The sequence below is a fragment of the Rhinatrema bivittatum genome, chromosome 4 (assembly GCF_901001135.1).
Source record: "Rhinatrema bivittatum chromosome 4, aRhiBiv1.1, whole genome shotgun sequence".
Lineage (NCBI taxonomy): Eukaryota > Metazoa > Chordata > Amphibia > Gymnophiona > Rhinatrematidae > Rhinatrema > Rhinatrema bivittatum.
The window spans coordinates 106,753,484-106,770,795 of record NC_042618.1 but is presented as its reverse complement, the minus strand read 5'-3'; the positions used below and the strand labels follow the sequence as shown (position 1 = coordinate 106,770,795).

The 17,312-nt window shown below is 45.3% G+C and overlaps 1 protein-coding gene across 5 annotated transcripts in view; it reads left to right on the top strand.

Moving 5' to 3' along the window:
• The window catches only part of CAPN3 (calpain 3), a 238,611-nt gene that overhangs the window by 151,998 nt on the left and 69,301 nt on the right, over positions 1-17,312 (top strand). For all 5 annotated transcript variants that reach the window (XM_029598629.1, XM_029598625.1, XM_029598628.1 and 2 more), the window contains 4 exons: positions 1,699-1,763; positions 4,679-4,747; positions 13,662-13,740; positions 16,740-16,856. In XM_029598629.1, coding sequence (XP_029454489.1) covers positions 1,699-1,763; positions 4,679-4,747; positions 13,662-13,740; positions 16,740-16,856 — 330 coding nt within the window. The remainder of the gene's footprint in view (positions 1-1,698; positions 1,764-4,678; positions 4,748-13,661; positions 13,741-16,739; positions 16,857-17,312) is intronic.

Sequence of the window (17,312 nt, the reverse complement as noted above, 5' to 3'; positions counted from 1 at the left end):
GCAGTGTATGCAAATTTTCTCTCATGCATATTCGTTGTGGATATCCTGAAAACCTGACTGGCTGGTGGGTACCAGAGGACAGGGTTGGGAACCACTGCGGTAGCACATAGAAGAGATACAAAAAGGGGTTGAATTAGCCAGTTGTAATGGCTTCCACCCTGCAGGGTTGGTGGAAGCACAAGGCGAACTAGGCTGCGGCCTAGGGTACCAGAGACCCAGGGGCAGCAGCCGCGACAGAGACGACCGACCTGTCTGTGCTTACCCGACCCAGCGCTTCTCTCCCCCTCGCAGGCCATGCAGTAACCTGATCTCCCCCCTCACCTCACCTGCAGTGGCTCCCTCAGGCCAGACCCCGGCTCGCGCCGCCTCCCACCATCTTCCTTTGGCTTTCTCTGCACGGAGAAATGGGAGAGAGTTGTGAGCCCGGGCTGGGCGGTGGGCAGGTGCAAGGCAGAAGGCGCCTAAGGCACCTAATACCTTACACCAGCCTTCAACCCTGGCTACTATGCTATTGCTCACAAGTTTCAGACATACACTAATTCAACTTCATTTTGTATTATCTGGGGTTTAAGTTTTAGTGGAACAATCTAGAACAAAGTTCTGCCATTTCTTTTCTCCAAACTGAGGAAATGGAGCAGAGTCAATGGTGTAACTCAGTTCTTGTGGATGAAGGACAGCTGGTGATGGAAGATCACTGGGGTAACGAGGCAGAAGGGTTTGGGAGAAAGTTCATAGAAATTCCCCCTCTGATAGGTCACACCTAGCCATGACCCTGCTCTTCACGCCCCCCCTTCCCCCCTCTCCACAGTTCCATTTCCTGTTTCTCAACAAAGTAAGCCCTGATCAGCTCTGTACTAAGAGAAGAGGGCCTAAGAATTGTGGGGAATTTTCCTGGGTGGGAGACATTCACGTAGGTCCCTGAAACTCAGCTTTGCATACAACAGTCAAATAATAATAAAAACCTCAGAAATAAAATATAGACAGACTGCAATCAAACTTCCCCTTTATTATCAGATAGCATGCATATCTGAGAGACCAAGTTACCGACCTGAATAAAAGAGGAACAAGCAGCCTGCTTCGCAGCAGAAATTACATCTTATGAGTACATTACATATCTAATTCGCTTATCCAATAGAAAATGATATAAAAAATCTTTAACAAATCATATTGTCTCTAGGCTTTAAAAAAATTAGTTTGCATATATCTATCATCTACGTCTAAGGCACACTGTGCACAAGTGATATATCACGCCATACTTGGGTCAATCTGAAAGCAGTAACTTATCCTATTAATTCATAGAATACCTTGCTTTTTCCTAGCATCTATATTGTCATGCTTTAGCTATATCACTTTGGCTCTTGCCTTTAGCCTGATCCAGCTGTTCTGCGCAGTCTCTATTCTGTGGCTCGTACTGGCCTCACTAACAAAAGAATTTGACTAGAAACTCTTAAAAATTACCACAGAATTCACAGCTCTGAGTCCTTTTCAGAGTGGGACATTTCATATAATTTGCAGATCAGGGATAACTTTGAGGTTACTCTGGTTATGCCTCTCTGCAGTCTGGAACTGGGCCTTCTGAAAGGCAATCAAAATCATGCGAGAATTAAACTGGAAAAGACAGTTAGAAACTCAGTTTTCTGGTTTATTTGTCAACTGTGGATTGGCGTATAAATTTCTCACTGCTCTCCCTCATTTCAGATAAGGGGCTGAAGACCGAAGGGTTCACTCTCGAATCTTGCCGCAGTATGATTGCCCTTATGGATGTATCCTTCTTTGATGTGTTTGCCTTATAACACTTATGCCTTCTGCAGAAGCATCTCAAAGAGTAACCCAGAAAATAAATCCAGCTTTTGGGGTGCTGTGCCAGTCTACCAGACATCTGCTGCATGGCTTTACCACACAGAGGGTGGAATGAACTGTAAAGCCGTCGCTGCCAGTCCCTGAGGGAATGAAGTTAGCGCAGGCTGTCCTCACGTCAGGAGCCCAGCTGCATCTCTATGGCACAAATAATTAAAGCAAAAAAAAGGAAGAAGTAACTGAATGTGCTGACTAAAACAAGTAAGGGATGGCCATGTTCCAAGGCATTGACTAAAGAAATAACTTTTTAAATTGATATTTTTCTCAGAAAGCATCACGACAGCTGACATTCATGAACAGTGTACATTTTCTGCATCTGGAGACAGCCAAGAGATAGAAAATGTTTTGGCTCAAAAAGATTTCAGAAACAAATCTATCAGCCTCCTACCACCCCAGAGGTCCATACACATCTGCTGGCTGGCTGGCAAAGTTAGCTAGATAAGCTTATCTAGATAATTTTACAGGGATAGTCCATGGCACAGGCATACTGCCGAATATACCCAGCTATCAAAGTTAGCTGGATAAGTTTATCCAACTAACTTTAGGATAGCTCATCAGTTTACCCTAAATTTATCTGGCTATGCAGCTAGAAAATGCTGATCAGCAGCATTTATTCAGCTAATTTAGCTGGATAGCTGATTTTGCCCTGGAATTCTCCTGCCCCACCCCCAAGTTAGTAATTCCAAAATGATCAGAGGAATAATACAATATGTATAATGTGATAGCTCGTTTCCACAATGTCACTTATAAGTATTTTTTATTTATTTGCAACATACATTAATAATACTTCTTAAGAAACAAATGTTTTACATCAAATAAGTGCACCATACAACACCAACTTATAAAACCCATAGCCTTCCCCACTAATAACACACACATCTTCCCAACCACTCATACCCTAATGCATACATACCCATACACTCATACATACCCCACCATACCATATAAAACCATACAAAATAAGGAGAACAATCGCCACTAAAACAAGTTACAAAAGAACTCTTTCTCACTGAAATGTAGTCTTCAACAATACACATAAGTGGATTTGAATTCCAAATACCAATTGCTGAATGTTCTCAGATTCCACAGAACACTAATTAATTCAACTCCCAATATTACTCAATTCCCGACGAGGACCCTCGTTTCACCCTCAACGGGCTTCTTCAGGGGAACACTTTCAAAACAGATCTCAGCAATTGTCTTCAGAAAATTCCATCGCTTTCTTCTTGTCACAACATCTGTGACACCAAAGACCTTCCCACACTCCCTCCCATGCCCTTCAAGGTATCTCTATCTACTTCAAAAAATCTATAAAATATAAAGAACAAAAGCTATCTACCACACAAAATAAAATAAAAATACTCGAGAACTGATTTAATATCAATAATCATGCCTACCTCCACCCATGAGGTTTCTAACATCAAAAAGACTCAAGTTCAAGAAATCCAATGTTACCAAAATCACAACAGCGTTACGCTGCACCTACAATTACAAAGCATATGTAAAAACTTACTAACATTACCTCAAATGTCAAAACTCACAGGGCGTCTAAATAAAATCTACTCACATAAATAGTGTCGAAATCCAGTACTCTTTTCCATGTAACTTCACAAAAATGTTTCCATGGCAATCAGGTTCCAACCAAAGCCTCTATGGTGTCTAAATGCATCAAAACGTCATCCTTATATTGTCTGAATCAACCTATCCATGTATACCAAGACACACCCCTCACTCATCTCCTCCAATAACAGAAGAGTATTACAAAACCAAGCATAGATATATCCTTCAACTTGCACACGATTATCACTGAGCTTCTCAAACTCATTCTCTCCCTCGATGCCTCAACACTTCCCGATTCAAAACTAAAAATCCCCAACAACTATCTCAATCCCCAATATCTCAAAACCCACTAAGCTTATCATAAGAGCCTAAAATCAATCCTCTGTTACAACCATATTAACTTCCAATGGTCATACCAAATGGGAAATTAAAGTGAGAATCATAGAACATAAGAGTAGTCTGAGATCAGGGAAGGTGGGAGCCCCGCTTTTCTCCCAATGGCAGGATAATGCTCATCAGGTAGAGGGTTTAAGATTTTTTGTCATACAACAAATTTTCTCCGAGAATAAGAATGAGGCGCGTACAGCAGAGATATATTTTCATGTGAAAACATATCATCCCTATGGCCTTAATGATGATATAGAATGGGAGGCATTTTATGGACAGTGAGGTTATTAGCATACATTTGTATATTTGAATGCGAAGTTTGATGACCATTGGAAGTTAATATGGCTGTTATGCATTACTGCAGCACAGCATAGAAGCCAGTTCCAGTCAAGCTGGAAGTCCAGTGGGCAGGAATATAAGGAAATAAAGGTCTATAAACACAAAACAAATAAATATGAGATTTATTTAATGTTTGAGTATTTTCCAGGTACTAGTAACCTGGATTGGCCACTGTTAGAAACAGGATGCTGGGCTTGATGGACCCTCAGCCAGAGCCAGAATGGCAACTTCTTATGTTCTTAAGATTTTACCATTGGCTTGATACATTTCTTGACTAGCTTCCAGGAGCTAACACTCCCTTCATCAAGCATGTTAAGAAATGCATTAAGTTCATCTGATGAAAAGGTATCACCTGATATATTTATGGTTGTGGACATTTATTTCTGCACATTCAAGTGAACTAACGTGGCAACCACATCACTTTATTCAGTGGAGCGGCAGGAAAATATTAGACCAGAGTGAACCCCCCCAAACTTTTAGCAATGTTGTTATTCATCTTCATTTCAAATCTGTCCTTAACCTAATTACTTCACAGACAGATGGTTCTGGAAAACTAAACCTGCAAGAGTTTTACCATCTCTGGAAAAAGATCAAAGAGTGGCAGGTAGAGTAACTGGAGGGCTTTCTTCAGACACTCCTGTCTCTTCTCACCTCAGTCCCTGGGCTATAATCCTATTAACACTTCCTCCTCCACACCCTGCCCTGCACTTTTCAGTGCTTTCTCTGGGGCAGATTTTATAAATGTACGCAAGGGCGTACTTTTGTTCGTGTACCAGGCACGAACAAAAGTATGCTGGATTTTATAAGATATGCACGTAGCTGCGCGTATCTTATAAAATCCGGGGACGGCGCGCGCAAGGGGGTGCACATTTGTGCAACCTGTGCGCGCTGCCTGTTCCCTCCGAGGCCGCTCCGAAATCGGAGCGGCCTCGGAGGGAACTTTCCTTCCGCCTCCCCTTACCTTCCCCTCCCTTCCCCTACCTAACCCACCCCCCCCGGCCCTATCGAAAACCCCCCCCACCTTTGTTGGGGGGTTCACTCTGCGCGCTCCAGTGGGCTGCGGGCGCGCCATCACCCGACCCGGGGGCTGGTCCGGAGGCCTCGACCACGCCCCCGGGCTGGCGCCACGCCCCCGGGCCCACCCCCGAAACTCTGCGTCACTCGCGGCCCGTCCCCGAAACGCCGCGTCACTCGCGGCACGCCCCCAGAACGCCGCGGCACTCGCGGCACGCCCCCCGACACCCCCCCGACACGCCCCTCCATGCAAGCCCCGGGACTTACGCACGTCCCGGGGCTTGCATGCGCCGCCGAGCCTATGCAAAATAGGCTCGGTGCGCGCAGGGGGGGTTTGGGGTGGGTTTTTGGGGGTATGTGCGTATCGTACCCACATACCCCTTTGAAAATCTACCCCTCTTTGTTCTGTATACTCCCCTGCCTCCATCACCAGCACCCATCTTCCTGTATATTTACTCACCTCCTGTACTGCACTTCATGCATCTGACTATCAGGCTGATACATTAGAGTGCGATCCGGTGGATACTGAAGCCGATATAGTACAGTGCGCTCCGGTGGTGCGCACTGTTAGCCCAGGTTTGGATGCGTGTTTTCGACGCGCAATTACTCCTATAGCGTGTCGAAAATGTGCGTACAACCCCCCCCGAAACTAATAGCGCCCGCAACATGCAAATGCATGTTGATGGTCCTGCGCAATACAGAAAGTAAAAGGCTTTACTTTCTGGCTGGCGTTAATTTCTGCCGGCACCGGGCAAGTGTACAGAAAAGCAGAAAGAATTTCTATATACCCTCTGACTTAATATCATAGCGGTATTAAGTCAGAGGCCCCAAAAGTAAAAAAAAAAAAAGAAAGTAAAAATTAGAAAAAAAAAAAATTAGAAATCGGCCCGCAGGTCGGAAGACAGATGCTCAATTTTGCCGGCGCCTGTTTTCCGAACCCGTGGCTGTCAGCGGGTTTGAGAACCGACGCCAGCAAAATTGAGCGTCGGCTGTCGAACCCGCTGACAGCCGCCGCTCCTGTCAAAAAGGAGGCGCTAGGGATGTGCTAGTGCGCGCCAGGAGAGCCTGTATGTGCACTCTAGGCCTGGCAAGCTCATGCCTCAGTAAACTGCTTAATCTATAAGGCTACCCGTTTTTGTCATTTGTGCTACACCAGACTAAGGCGGCTACCCTTCTGAAGATTTTATTCATCTTAGTCTTATAAAGGATATCTGATTTTCAGGACTTAATTTTCCAAATTTATTTTAAAAATCTGCTCAAAATTATTCAGTATTTTTAAACAATATTTTGTAAACACAAAATTTTAGATTAAATCAAGTGCTGTATGATGTGGTGAGTTGTCATTGTGAACTGTGTGAAAAAGTAGATAATAGGAAAGGAGCAGAATTTACTTTTAAATGTTATAATTTATGTTAAAGGCCTTTCCCCCCCCCCAAGTCTATTGGGTTTAGCCCAATACTCTGTTAGCCTAATATACATAATGAAGATGGACAATTCAACTACATGTGTGGCAGAATTCTGCATTTGTGAGCAGGATAACAGAAAAGAACATTAGGAATCCGATAGTGTAACACTTGCAAGGCACCTTGTAAAGCTCATAACTATCATCTCATAAGGATTTGCTCCAGTGGTGCTGCTCTGAAAACAATGTCTGAGTGTGAGTGCATGCTCAGGATCAGAATATATACTAGTTTGCTGATCCTGCTACAAATATTAAGACACTGAATCTCAGCTGTTGCACATTGATGCGCAATAGAGGATGAACATTCAAATCCAAATGTATTGGTATGTGAATACTGAAGCCTCTGGCAGCTAGGGAGTAGAATTGTGTCTCTGGTGCGTATACTGGTGTCTCATTTCTACAGTACATACACGGCAGTTTGAATGCACTACAGAGTTATTGCAGATATTTCTAGTACTGTGAGTCAACAGCAAGCATTGCTCTGTTAGAAGTTTCATTGTTAATACGGTGGCTCTGACAGCTCTGGAAATTAAAACTCTGAGGATTAAACTCTGATGTACAGTTTTACCCTCAGTTGTGAGCACACTTTTTATGGACAAATTGGACTGCCAATGCAGCAAGGAATGTTGTGCAAAAAATGTGCAAAAAAAACCGTGCATGTTGCTTAGAGCCTTCACATGGAAATCCCATTTTAATAAAGGCAATAACTATTATTTCCCAATGCAGAGAGGTGCGCTGGCTTAACTCATGTTTTCTTAGCACTGGAAATTTTATTCCTGGTCAGAGGTGGAGTAAGGTTTCTGGCCCTAATATTAGTCTAAGGGCAGAGCAGGTGTTCTGGTGCCAGGTCCTATAGTTGGGATTTATGCACAGAATACATGCTCTGTGCACACAAAGTGTGTTCTCTGTGCATAAATATGATTTATGTGAGCCTACAATTTCTTCTGCACTGAAAGCAATTTTTTTGCACATAAATCATATTTTCCTGTTCATACCCCAGATCAGTCCAGACAAGTGGGTTTATGCATCCCTACCAGCAGATGGAGGCAGAGAACCAAACTTTGAGGCACTGCAACATAACTGAGAGTGCCACCTGTAGTCCCTCACTATTTTTCTGTCTTCAGCAGATGGTAGAGGTGCAAATCTGCAGTCTGGAGTTTTCAAAAAAAAAAAGAGAGAAAACTTTTAGGAGATTTTGGCTCCCTAAGATGCTAGGTTCCTTCGTGGGCCATCCCTCGGGTTGAACAGGGTGAGCTGGGGGGGCGGGGGGGGGGGGGGGGTTGGAGATCCCTGTTCTGACTCAGCCCTTGTTGACGAGGGAGGGGGTAAAAGCCAGGGGTCCTGGTTTCCTCACCCCCCCCCTGGCACCCTTGGCACGTGGCCTCCTTTGGAAGCAGGGAAGTATTTGAATTTTCTTCCCTTCCTTGGCCCGGTTTGTTTAAAAAAAAAAAAGAGAGACCTTTTCCGGGCAGAAGAGGAGCAGGGCTGAGTTAGTTGAGTGGCTGGATTTCTCTGCCGGGAGGCAGGTTGGGTGCTGGGGATGGGGAGGGGGGGAGGGGTGCTGAATTTGTTCCTCAGGCCCGGGGACTGTTTTCAGCACTGGACAATGCCATTTTCTCCTTGCATTGGCAGAGGCTATTTTTAGGCCCGATCGTGCCGGCATGCCGCCTTCCGAACAGTGTGGCAAAGTTGTTGTGGCTGCAGTTCGAAATGGGCTCTCCTTTATTCGGCCGCGTTTTGCAGGGAATGTGTCTTGGGGGGGACGGGGACTGGGACCTCTGCAGGACCTCCAGGGGTGGCAGGAACACGAGGTCGGTTGGGCCAGTTCTGGAGGCCCCAGGGGGGTCAGAGGAGCAGGCGGTCATTTTGCCAGCACGTGTTGGGAGTCAGGCTGCTGTTTCAGAGCCTCAGAATTCCCCTCCCACGCTGTTTCCCATGGACCAGTACCCTGCTGGAAGCAGGGGAAGGGAAGAAGCACAGGGGGACACGGATTTAGTCCTTTTGCTCCATAAAGCCTTTTTGGCCAGAAAGGGAGCAGGGACCAAGAGGCTTTTGCCCAGGAAGTCCCAGACAGCTAAGAAGCCTAGGGATCAAAGGCATACAGAGTCTGAAGGGATCCTGTGAGCGTTGGGTCTCAGTCGGGCCACGGTAGAAGAAGACTCTTCAGAGGACACTGATAATCTGGATCCGATGCAGGGAGGGCCAGTGGATCTGGACGAGGACCCTGTTAGTACCTTAGTGGATCCAATGCAGGATCATGTTAGTGCAGTGGGGGATTCAATGCAGGATCCAGACAAGGTTCCAATCACGGATGGTGACAACCCTAGGGTGGTTCGGCTATTCCATAGGGATCAGATGGGTCTGCTAATTCCCTAGGTGCTGGAGGAGCTAGGGATTAAGGTCACTTAGGAGGATTCGGATAATGAAGCAGTAAACCCAGTCCTAGAAGGATTACAGAGACCCACTAAGGCTTTTCTGTTGCCAAAAAAGGTGAAGAAGCTGGTGGATTGGGCGTGGGAATCTCCTGAAGCGGGCTTGAAGGTGGCCAGGGTTGTTATATTCCTCATCGGAACAGACGTTGGAGTCATGGAAGATTCCTGAGGTGGATGCGGTGATGTCCACGGTTACTAAGAAGACAACTATCTTGGTTGCAGGTTCAGCCGCACTGAATGATGTCCAGGATCAGAAACTGGAAATTTTACTTAAAAGGCTGTTTGAGGTGTCAGCTTTGAGTCTGCATGTGGCGGTATGTGGAAGCTTGATGCAGAGTGCCTGCTTATACTGGGTGCATAAGATGCACTATAAGAGGTCAGGATCGGCAGCTGAGGTGGCTCAAGCTACCCACTTGGAAGCGGGAGTGGCCTATGCAGTGGATACCCTGTATGATATGATGCAGACCTCCGCCAGGAGCATGGTCTCTATGGTGGCAGCGTGGAGACTCCTATGGCTGCAAAATTAGTTGTCGGATGTGTGGTCTAAAGCCCAGCTGTCTAACCTCCCCTTCAGGGGCAAGCTGCTGTTTGGGGAGGATCTGGAGCAGCTCATGAAGCAGTTGGGGGACTCGAAGGGTAATAAGTTGCCTGAGGACAGGAAGACCCCCAAGAAGTCTTTTCCTCCACGAGTTCTCACTCGAGAGATAAGGAAGTTTTGTGCTAGCAGGATCCGTGAGCCAGCAGCACAAAAACAGAATTTGGGCAGGCAGTAGTCCTTTTGAGCCTACGCAGACCTCCGAGGGACAATGGATCCCAGGGAGGGGGTGGAAATAAAATTGGCCAATAAAGGCGAGCTGGTCTGCTCCTCTCCAGTGGCTATCAGGGGGAGGCTGTCCCTCTTTTACGAGGAGTGGACTAGGTTTACCTCGGACCATTGGGTCCTGGAAGTGGTAAGACGGCTACGCCTTAGAATTTTCTTGTACGCTCAGGGACGCCTTTGTAATCTCTAGTTTTGTCTCCTGGTCCAAGCGAGAGGCGGTGAGGAATACTTTGCAATAGGTACAGCTCCTGCACGCCATTGTTCTAGTGCCCCCTCAGGAGAGGGGACAGGGTTGGTACTCCATGTACTTTGTGGTGCCCAAAAAAGAGGGGATTTTTCAGCCCATTCCTGATCTGCAGGTCAGTTCTCCTCTCCAGGTGCTGTGGTTTTGCATGGAGACGTGTACACAGTAATATTGGCAGTGCGCAAAGGGGAGTTTCTAAGTTGTTGAACTTGTCAGAAGCTTATCTTGGACTGAATACCAGAAGTTCCTGGTCCTGGGGGAGCATTTCAATTTTGAGCACTTCCAATTGGATTGGTGACAGTGCCACACACGTTCACAAAAGTGATGGTGGTAGTGGCAGTGGCGCTCAGGAAGGAAGGCATCCTGATGCACCCGCACTTGGACGATTGATTAGTACGGGTGAAGTCAGAAATGGAGTGTTGTCGCTCAGTCCAGCAGGTCCTGAAGCTCCTGGATTCATTGGGCTGGGTGATGAATCTAGTAAGAGCCATTTAAAGCCAACCCAGTCACTGGAATATCTGGGGAGCACGCTTCAGTACCTGGATGGGGAAGGTGTTTCTGACAAAGAGAGGGTAGTCAAGTTGCAGAGTCAGGTTCTTCTGCTGCTCCGTCTGTTGGTTCCCAGAGTCTGGGACTATTTGCAGGTTCTGAGTTCCATGGCTTCTATGCTGGTGTTAGTTCCATGGGCCTTTGCTCACATGCGTCCGCTGCAAAGGGCACTTTTATCCCATTGGAATCCGCTTTCAGAGGAATTTCAGCTTCCTTAGCCATTGCTGGAGGATGCCAGGTCCAGTCTCTCATGATGGCTGTCCCAGCACAATCTCGAGAAAGGGATGGATCTTGAAGTGCCCGACTGGGTGGTGGTGACCATGGATGCCAGCCTCTCTGGTTGGGGGGCGATGTATGAAGGAAAATCGGCCCGGGGTAGTGGTCGTCAGAGGAGGTGACCTGGTCCATTAATCGGCTGGAAACCAGGGTAGTGTGAAAGCCTTACTGGCGTTTCTCCCACTCATTCAAGACAAGGCAGTGCAAGTGATCATGGACAATGCAACAACAGTGCCGTATATCAACTGGCAGGGCAGAACAAAGACTTGTCTAGTAGCACTGGAGGCATAAGAACTATTTGGGCAGAGAAACATCTGGCAAGAATAGCTGTTTCCCATGTAGCCAGAGTGGACAACATGCAGGCAGACTTCCTCAGCAGACAGCATCTGGATCTGGGGGAGTGGGAGTTAACGGCAGAGGCCTTTTCCTTGGTTCAGATCAGGTTGGGCAGACCACCAGTGGATCTCATGGTGACACCAGGAAATGTAAAGACAAATCGGTTTTTCAGTTGCAGAAGGGAGGTCGGATTGGAGGGCATCAACGCTCTCATTCAATTGTGGCAGGCACATCTGCTGCTGTACACATTTCCACTATGACCCCTCGTAGGTCGAATGCTGTGGCACATTGAGCTTCATCCTGGCAGGGAGATTCTGGTGTCACCAGAGTGGCCGCGCCAGCCATGGTTTGCAGACTTTCTTTGTCTAGCGGTGAACAGTCCCATTCACTTGGCCCATCTGTCTGGGCTGTTGTGGCAGAGGCCCATATTTTCCGACCAGGGGGATTGCTTCTGTCTAGCGGCTTTTGAGATGGTTAATCTGAGCCTGTGATTGCGACTTTGCTTCAGGCAAGGAGGCCTTCCACATCGGTGACTTATGTCCGAGTGTGGAGAGTGTTTGAATCGTGATGTTTGCAGAATAGAGTGCAGCCTTTGAATGTAGATGTTTCACAGATTCTGGCCTTTTTGTAAAGCGGCTTGGCTAAGGGTTTGGCTTATGATTCCCTTTGGGTTCAGGTGGCAGCTTTAGGGTCCCTTCGAGGTAGGATTCAAGGAAGACCGTTGGCGTGTCATCCAGATGTGATTCATTTTCTCAAGGGGCAAAACATCTTTGTCCTCGGTTCAGAAGATTTGTCCAACATGGAATCTGAATTTGGCTCTTCGAGTGCTGTGTGATCCTCCCTTTGAACAGGTTAGAAGGGCTTCTTTAAAGGATTTAACCCTCAAGGCTGTTTTCCTGCTGGCTATCTGTTCAGCTAGAAGGATTTCTGAACTGCAAGCATTGTCGTGAAGGGACAATTTTCCACATTTTTCGGAGGATAGGGTTTCTTTATGTACGGTTCCTTCCTTTTTGCCTAAGGTGGAGTCCTCTTTTCACCGTAACCTTGTCATCGAGCTACTGGCCTTTCCGAATTTGGCAGCTGATACTCCGATGGCAAGGGAGCTTCACCTATTGGATGTGCATTGAAATCTTTTGCAATATTTATGGTGACGAATGCCTTTTGGAGATCTGATCTTTTGTTTGTCCTGTTCAGTGGTACAAGGAAGGGTAATAAGGTTTCCAAGGACCCCATTGCACGATGGTTGAAGGAGATGATAGCTTCGGCTTACATATGTAAGGGCCAGTAAGTACCGGAGGGGTTGAGAGCGCATTCCACTAGGGTGCAGGCAACCTCGTGGATGGAGGTGGCAGTTGCTTTCTCCGCAGATTTGTCCAGCGGTGACGTGGTCTTCTCTTCACATTTTTACCAGACATTACCACTTGGATGTGTGAGCGCCAGAAGAAATGATGTTTGGAGAAAGTGTGTTGCGTGCAGGTCTTTCAAGTTCCCATCCAGAATAGAGGTGCTTGGTTCCATCCCACTTGCCTGGACTGATTCAGGGTATAAACAGGAAAGGAAAATTGGTTCTTACCTGCTAATTTTCATTCCTGAAGTACCACAGATCAGTCCAGAGACCTGTCCCCATCTTTTGAAAGACTACCTTGCTTTTGGATGCTGCTGAGCTGGTATGTGATATACTCAGATTAATGAAAAGTGAACATAGTTTGGTATATGCTTTGTGTTAAGGAGGGCTAGTTTTCAGGGGACTCCACCTTTTGGCTTTTAAGTCTCTGTTCGCCCAAGGTTTATTGGGGTTTGTTAAGGTATACATCTTAGCTTGGATACAGGTCAATACTGAAAGACGCAGGTGGCACTCTCGGTTATGTAGCAGTGCCTCAAAGTTTTATTCTCTGCCTCCATCTGCTGGTAGGGATACTTAAACCCACTTGTCTGGATTAATCCGTGGTACTTCAGGAACGAAAATTAGCAGGTAAGAACCAATTTTCCTTTATGTGGACAAAAAAAGTCTTTTATGCACACAAAACATGATTTTTGTGCACATAAATCCTACCTGAGACTTTCTGAGTTAAAGTGCAATCAGCCTGTACTAAGGACACATTTTAACACTGGTTTGTGAGCACATTTTTGTGTTTGTGCACATTAACTCCCAGTGCCCTAGTATATCATTTGCTTACTGCTTCGAGAGTTAATTTTTTTTAGCGCCTGTGTTAAGAAACTGTGCACTCAGTCTTAACAGATGGTTTATTGCATTGGCCCCTCTGTTTGTCCTGGACCGTTAAACCCTTTGAGTTACAAGCACCCAGTAAATGTTTTATTCTGATGCTTGAGTTTCAAGCTCCCATTCAATGTTTTATTCTGATGCTTTCCATGCTGTTTCTGCAGAAGATCTTTACACGCTTTGACGCTGATCATTCAGGCACTATTAACAGCTATGAGATGCGGAACGCAGTCAATGAAGCAGGTACTATACATGATCACTTACGTCACCTTCCCACTGCTCTTCCACCTCTGCCCATCACCCCTGTCTGCCTTTTCCTTCAGATTCCTGTCTTTCACCCTTTGCCAACTCCTCTCCCTCTCCAAACCACTGTCTTGGTCTTTCTCTCCCTTTTCCCTCCATCTCCTAGCCTCCCTCCCTTCTTTCTTCTCTCTCTCTGTCTTTCCCTTACATCCTTTCCCTCTCTATCATTCTCCTATGTTCCCTATTTATTTCTTCCCTACCTGCTCTCTCATTTTATCATTTGTTTTCTTCCTGCTAACGGGCCGATACAGTACAGTGCGCTCCGGTGGAGCGCACTGTTAGCCCACATTTGGACACGCATTTTCGATGCACTAGCTTTATCCCTTATTCAGTAAGGGGTCGAAAACATGCGTCCAATCCCCCCGAAACTAATAGCGCCCGCAACATGCAAATGCATGTTGATGGCCCTATTAGTTATTCCCACGCGATTCAGTAAGTAAAATGTGCAACCAAGCTGCATATTTTACTTTCAGAAATTAGCGCCTATCCAAAGGTAGGCGTTAATTTCTCTCGGCACCGGGAAAGTGTACAGAAAAGCAGTAAAAACTGCTTTTCTCTACACCCTCCGACTTAATATCATAGCGATATTAAGTCGGAGGTCCCAAAAGTTAAAAATAATTTTAAAAAAAATAAATTTAAAATCGGCCCACAGCTTGAAAACTGGACGCTCAATTTTGCCGGCATCCGGTTTCCGAGCCCGTGGCTGTCAGCGGGTTTGAGAACAGACGCCGGCAAAACTGAGCATCGGCTGTCAAACTCGCTGACAGCCGCCGCTCCTGTCAAAAAAGAGGTGTTAGGGATGCGCTAGTGTCCCTTTTGCCTCTTTTTACCGCGGGCCCTCATTTAAATACTGAATCGTGCACAGGAGAGTGGCCTGTGCGCTCGCCCGCTCTCCCACGACTTTTACTGAATCGGCCTGTATGTAATAAAGATTGAAAGGCTAAAATGTTAAGGCCAATCCTCTGCTGACAATTTTCTTGGTGAGAAGAGAGAAAGTAGTTGGCGTAAAGATAGGCAGAGGCCTAAAATCACAGCTGCCGTATTCAAAGCTCTAACCTGGGGTGGTGCCTCCACACGGGCTTGTTTTGAACATCCCATGACAAGAATGAACCTCGCTCATAAGCCAGGGCATGGTAGGTGTGGCCTTAACTCAGTTTAATACTTGTATTGTGCCAAAGAGAGTTTCCTTCTGGAATTCATAAAATGTAACATGTATAGGGCAGCATATCAAGGTGGGCTTGGAAGCTCTTTTTAATCAGGCCAGTTGTGCACCATACATTTAGAACTATTTCTGTATCTTTCTGCCATCTTTTCTTGGGGTTTGATTGCATCTCTAGGTACTTGAGGACCTTGCCTCTCCCAATACATTGTACAGAATTGTCACTTGGGACTGAGATTTCTATGAACAATGCTATTCTTCTATTATTCTCTTTTGCAACTATGTCCTTTTTTTTTTGCATCAATCTTTTTATCGATTGGAATAGGAGTGTCCCAAATGATCACTTCTTCTTCATTCTTTGGTTCTGTTGTGATCTCAGTGTATTTTTCTGGTACACGGATACTATCTGCCTGATTATGAGTTACTAATGGATACCCTAATGAGTTGCTAGATGGCTGATAGTGACTTGCTACCTGGATGTATCCTCTGCTGAAACGGTTATTCTTTCACAAGACAACACTCAAATCTCTAGTGAAACACACACACAAACCACATCAAGCAACTTTAGGGCCCACAGCAGTTTGTTTATAAGTCGACTGTGGAACGGTGCTGAAATCCAAATACACTACATATAGTGCACTCCCATAATCTATTTGGTGACCAAGTCAAAGAAAATGATTAGATTCATGTGACAAGAATTTCCTCTTCTAATGCCATGCTATCTTGTGACTTTAATCCATGAGTTGCTACCTGGTTGTTAATGAGGTGCTAACAAATTGATACCTAGCTGTTGATAAGTTGTTACCTGATTGCTAATGATCTGCTGCCTGGTTGCTAAAGAGTTTTTAATGAGATTTATTTAAAACAGTGTATTACCCATGCTTAACCACAGCACATGGCAGGTACAAACAAACAATCATAAAAATCCTATAAATAATGTAACATCACTACAACAACAAAATAGCAATAAGCCCAACACAATATAGAACACACTAAGCACAACAGGCTACAGTAAAACCTAAGCAGATCAGGAGCGCTACTCAAAAAGATGTTCTATTCAACAAGTTCTATTATTCTAGTCAACAAGTTCAAATGTATGTTTAATAGAAAAGTCTTCAGCTGCTTCCTTAATGTCTGTCATGTCATTGTATGCAATTTCTCCAGTAAACTGTTCCAGAGAATAAGCCTAGCAACCAAGAAAGCTCTATCACGAGTTTTGGTGAGATGAGGTAACCACAGGGAAGGGACATCAAGCAAGCAGCATTGAGCATATTTTAAAGCTTGGTGAGGATTATAGATTAATGAGCTGCCAATGAGTTGCTAATAGGGTATTACATGCTGGCATCTGGTTGTTAATGAGTTGCCATTGAATTGTTAATGAGACAGTACTTGGCTGGTAGTGAATTGTTAATGAGTTGCTACCACATCTATCATATCACACATTAGAGCAGCCAGGTTTTAGCATGGCTGAATAAATCAACCACGAAGGATGAGAGCAAGTAGATATTCACGAAGTCCAAGGGATTTGGCAAAACCTGGACAGAGATATAGATGGCAGATGCATATGTATGTCACAAGCATATGGTAGATAAGGAGAGAATGTATAGAGGGGAACTTTGCTTATATCTCTTCTACAACATATTGGTGTGTAAGCCCAAAGCTTATCTCCTCCCAGTTCTTGTTTTCTGATGTTATGTGTAGGTTATAATGTTATTGCTGTGCCTCATTTACATGATTCCAGCTGACAAAAGTCACTGTGACAGTTCTCTCTTATTTCTAGGATTCCACCTGAACAATCAGCTGTACGACATCATTACAATGCGCTATGCCAACAAGTACATGAACATCGACTTTGACAGTTTCATCTGCTGCTTTGTGCGACTGGAAGGAATGTTCAGTGAGTTTAGTGCATTAATTCACTTTTACAGTGGGATACAGATTATACTCTACAGTGCTATATACTGTAATAACATTACAGTTTCTAAGGGGGTATTATAAATAGAGGTGCGCTTTCATTTTCAAATGATATGAAAGTAGCAGTGATATTTGTTATGCCTCCAAAACAATGTAGACCACATAATGAACAATTCTGTTAGGTCTGGGGACCCCAACCCAATCTGCATGCAAAAAAGTAGCTGTGAGTCAGCCCCACTCGCCTCCATCCCTCCAAAACTCTACACACCAAACTGGCAGAAGGACTACCCCCTTAACTGCTCCTGGCTCAGCATCCAGCATTGGTCTGACAGCGCTATAATGGCTAAAACTGATGATTACTAGTGCAGCATTGCACTATTGTTAGAGCAACACTTCGCTAGTACTTTAAAATCAGAGAACACGAACTTTAGGAAATAAT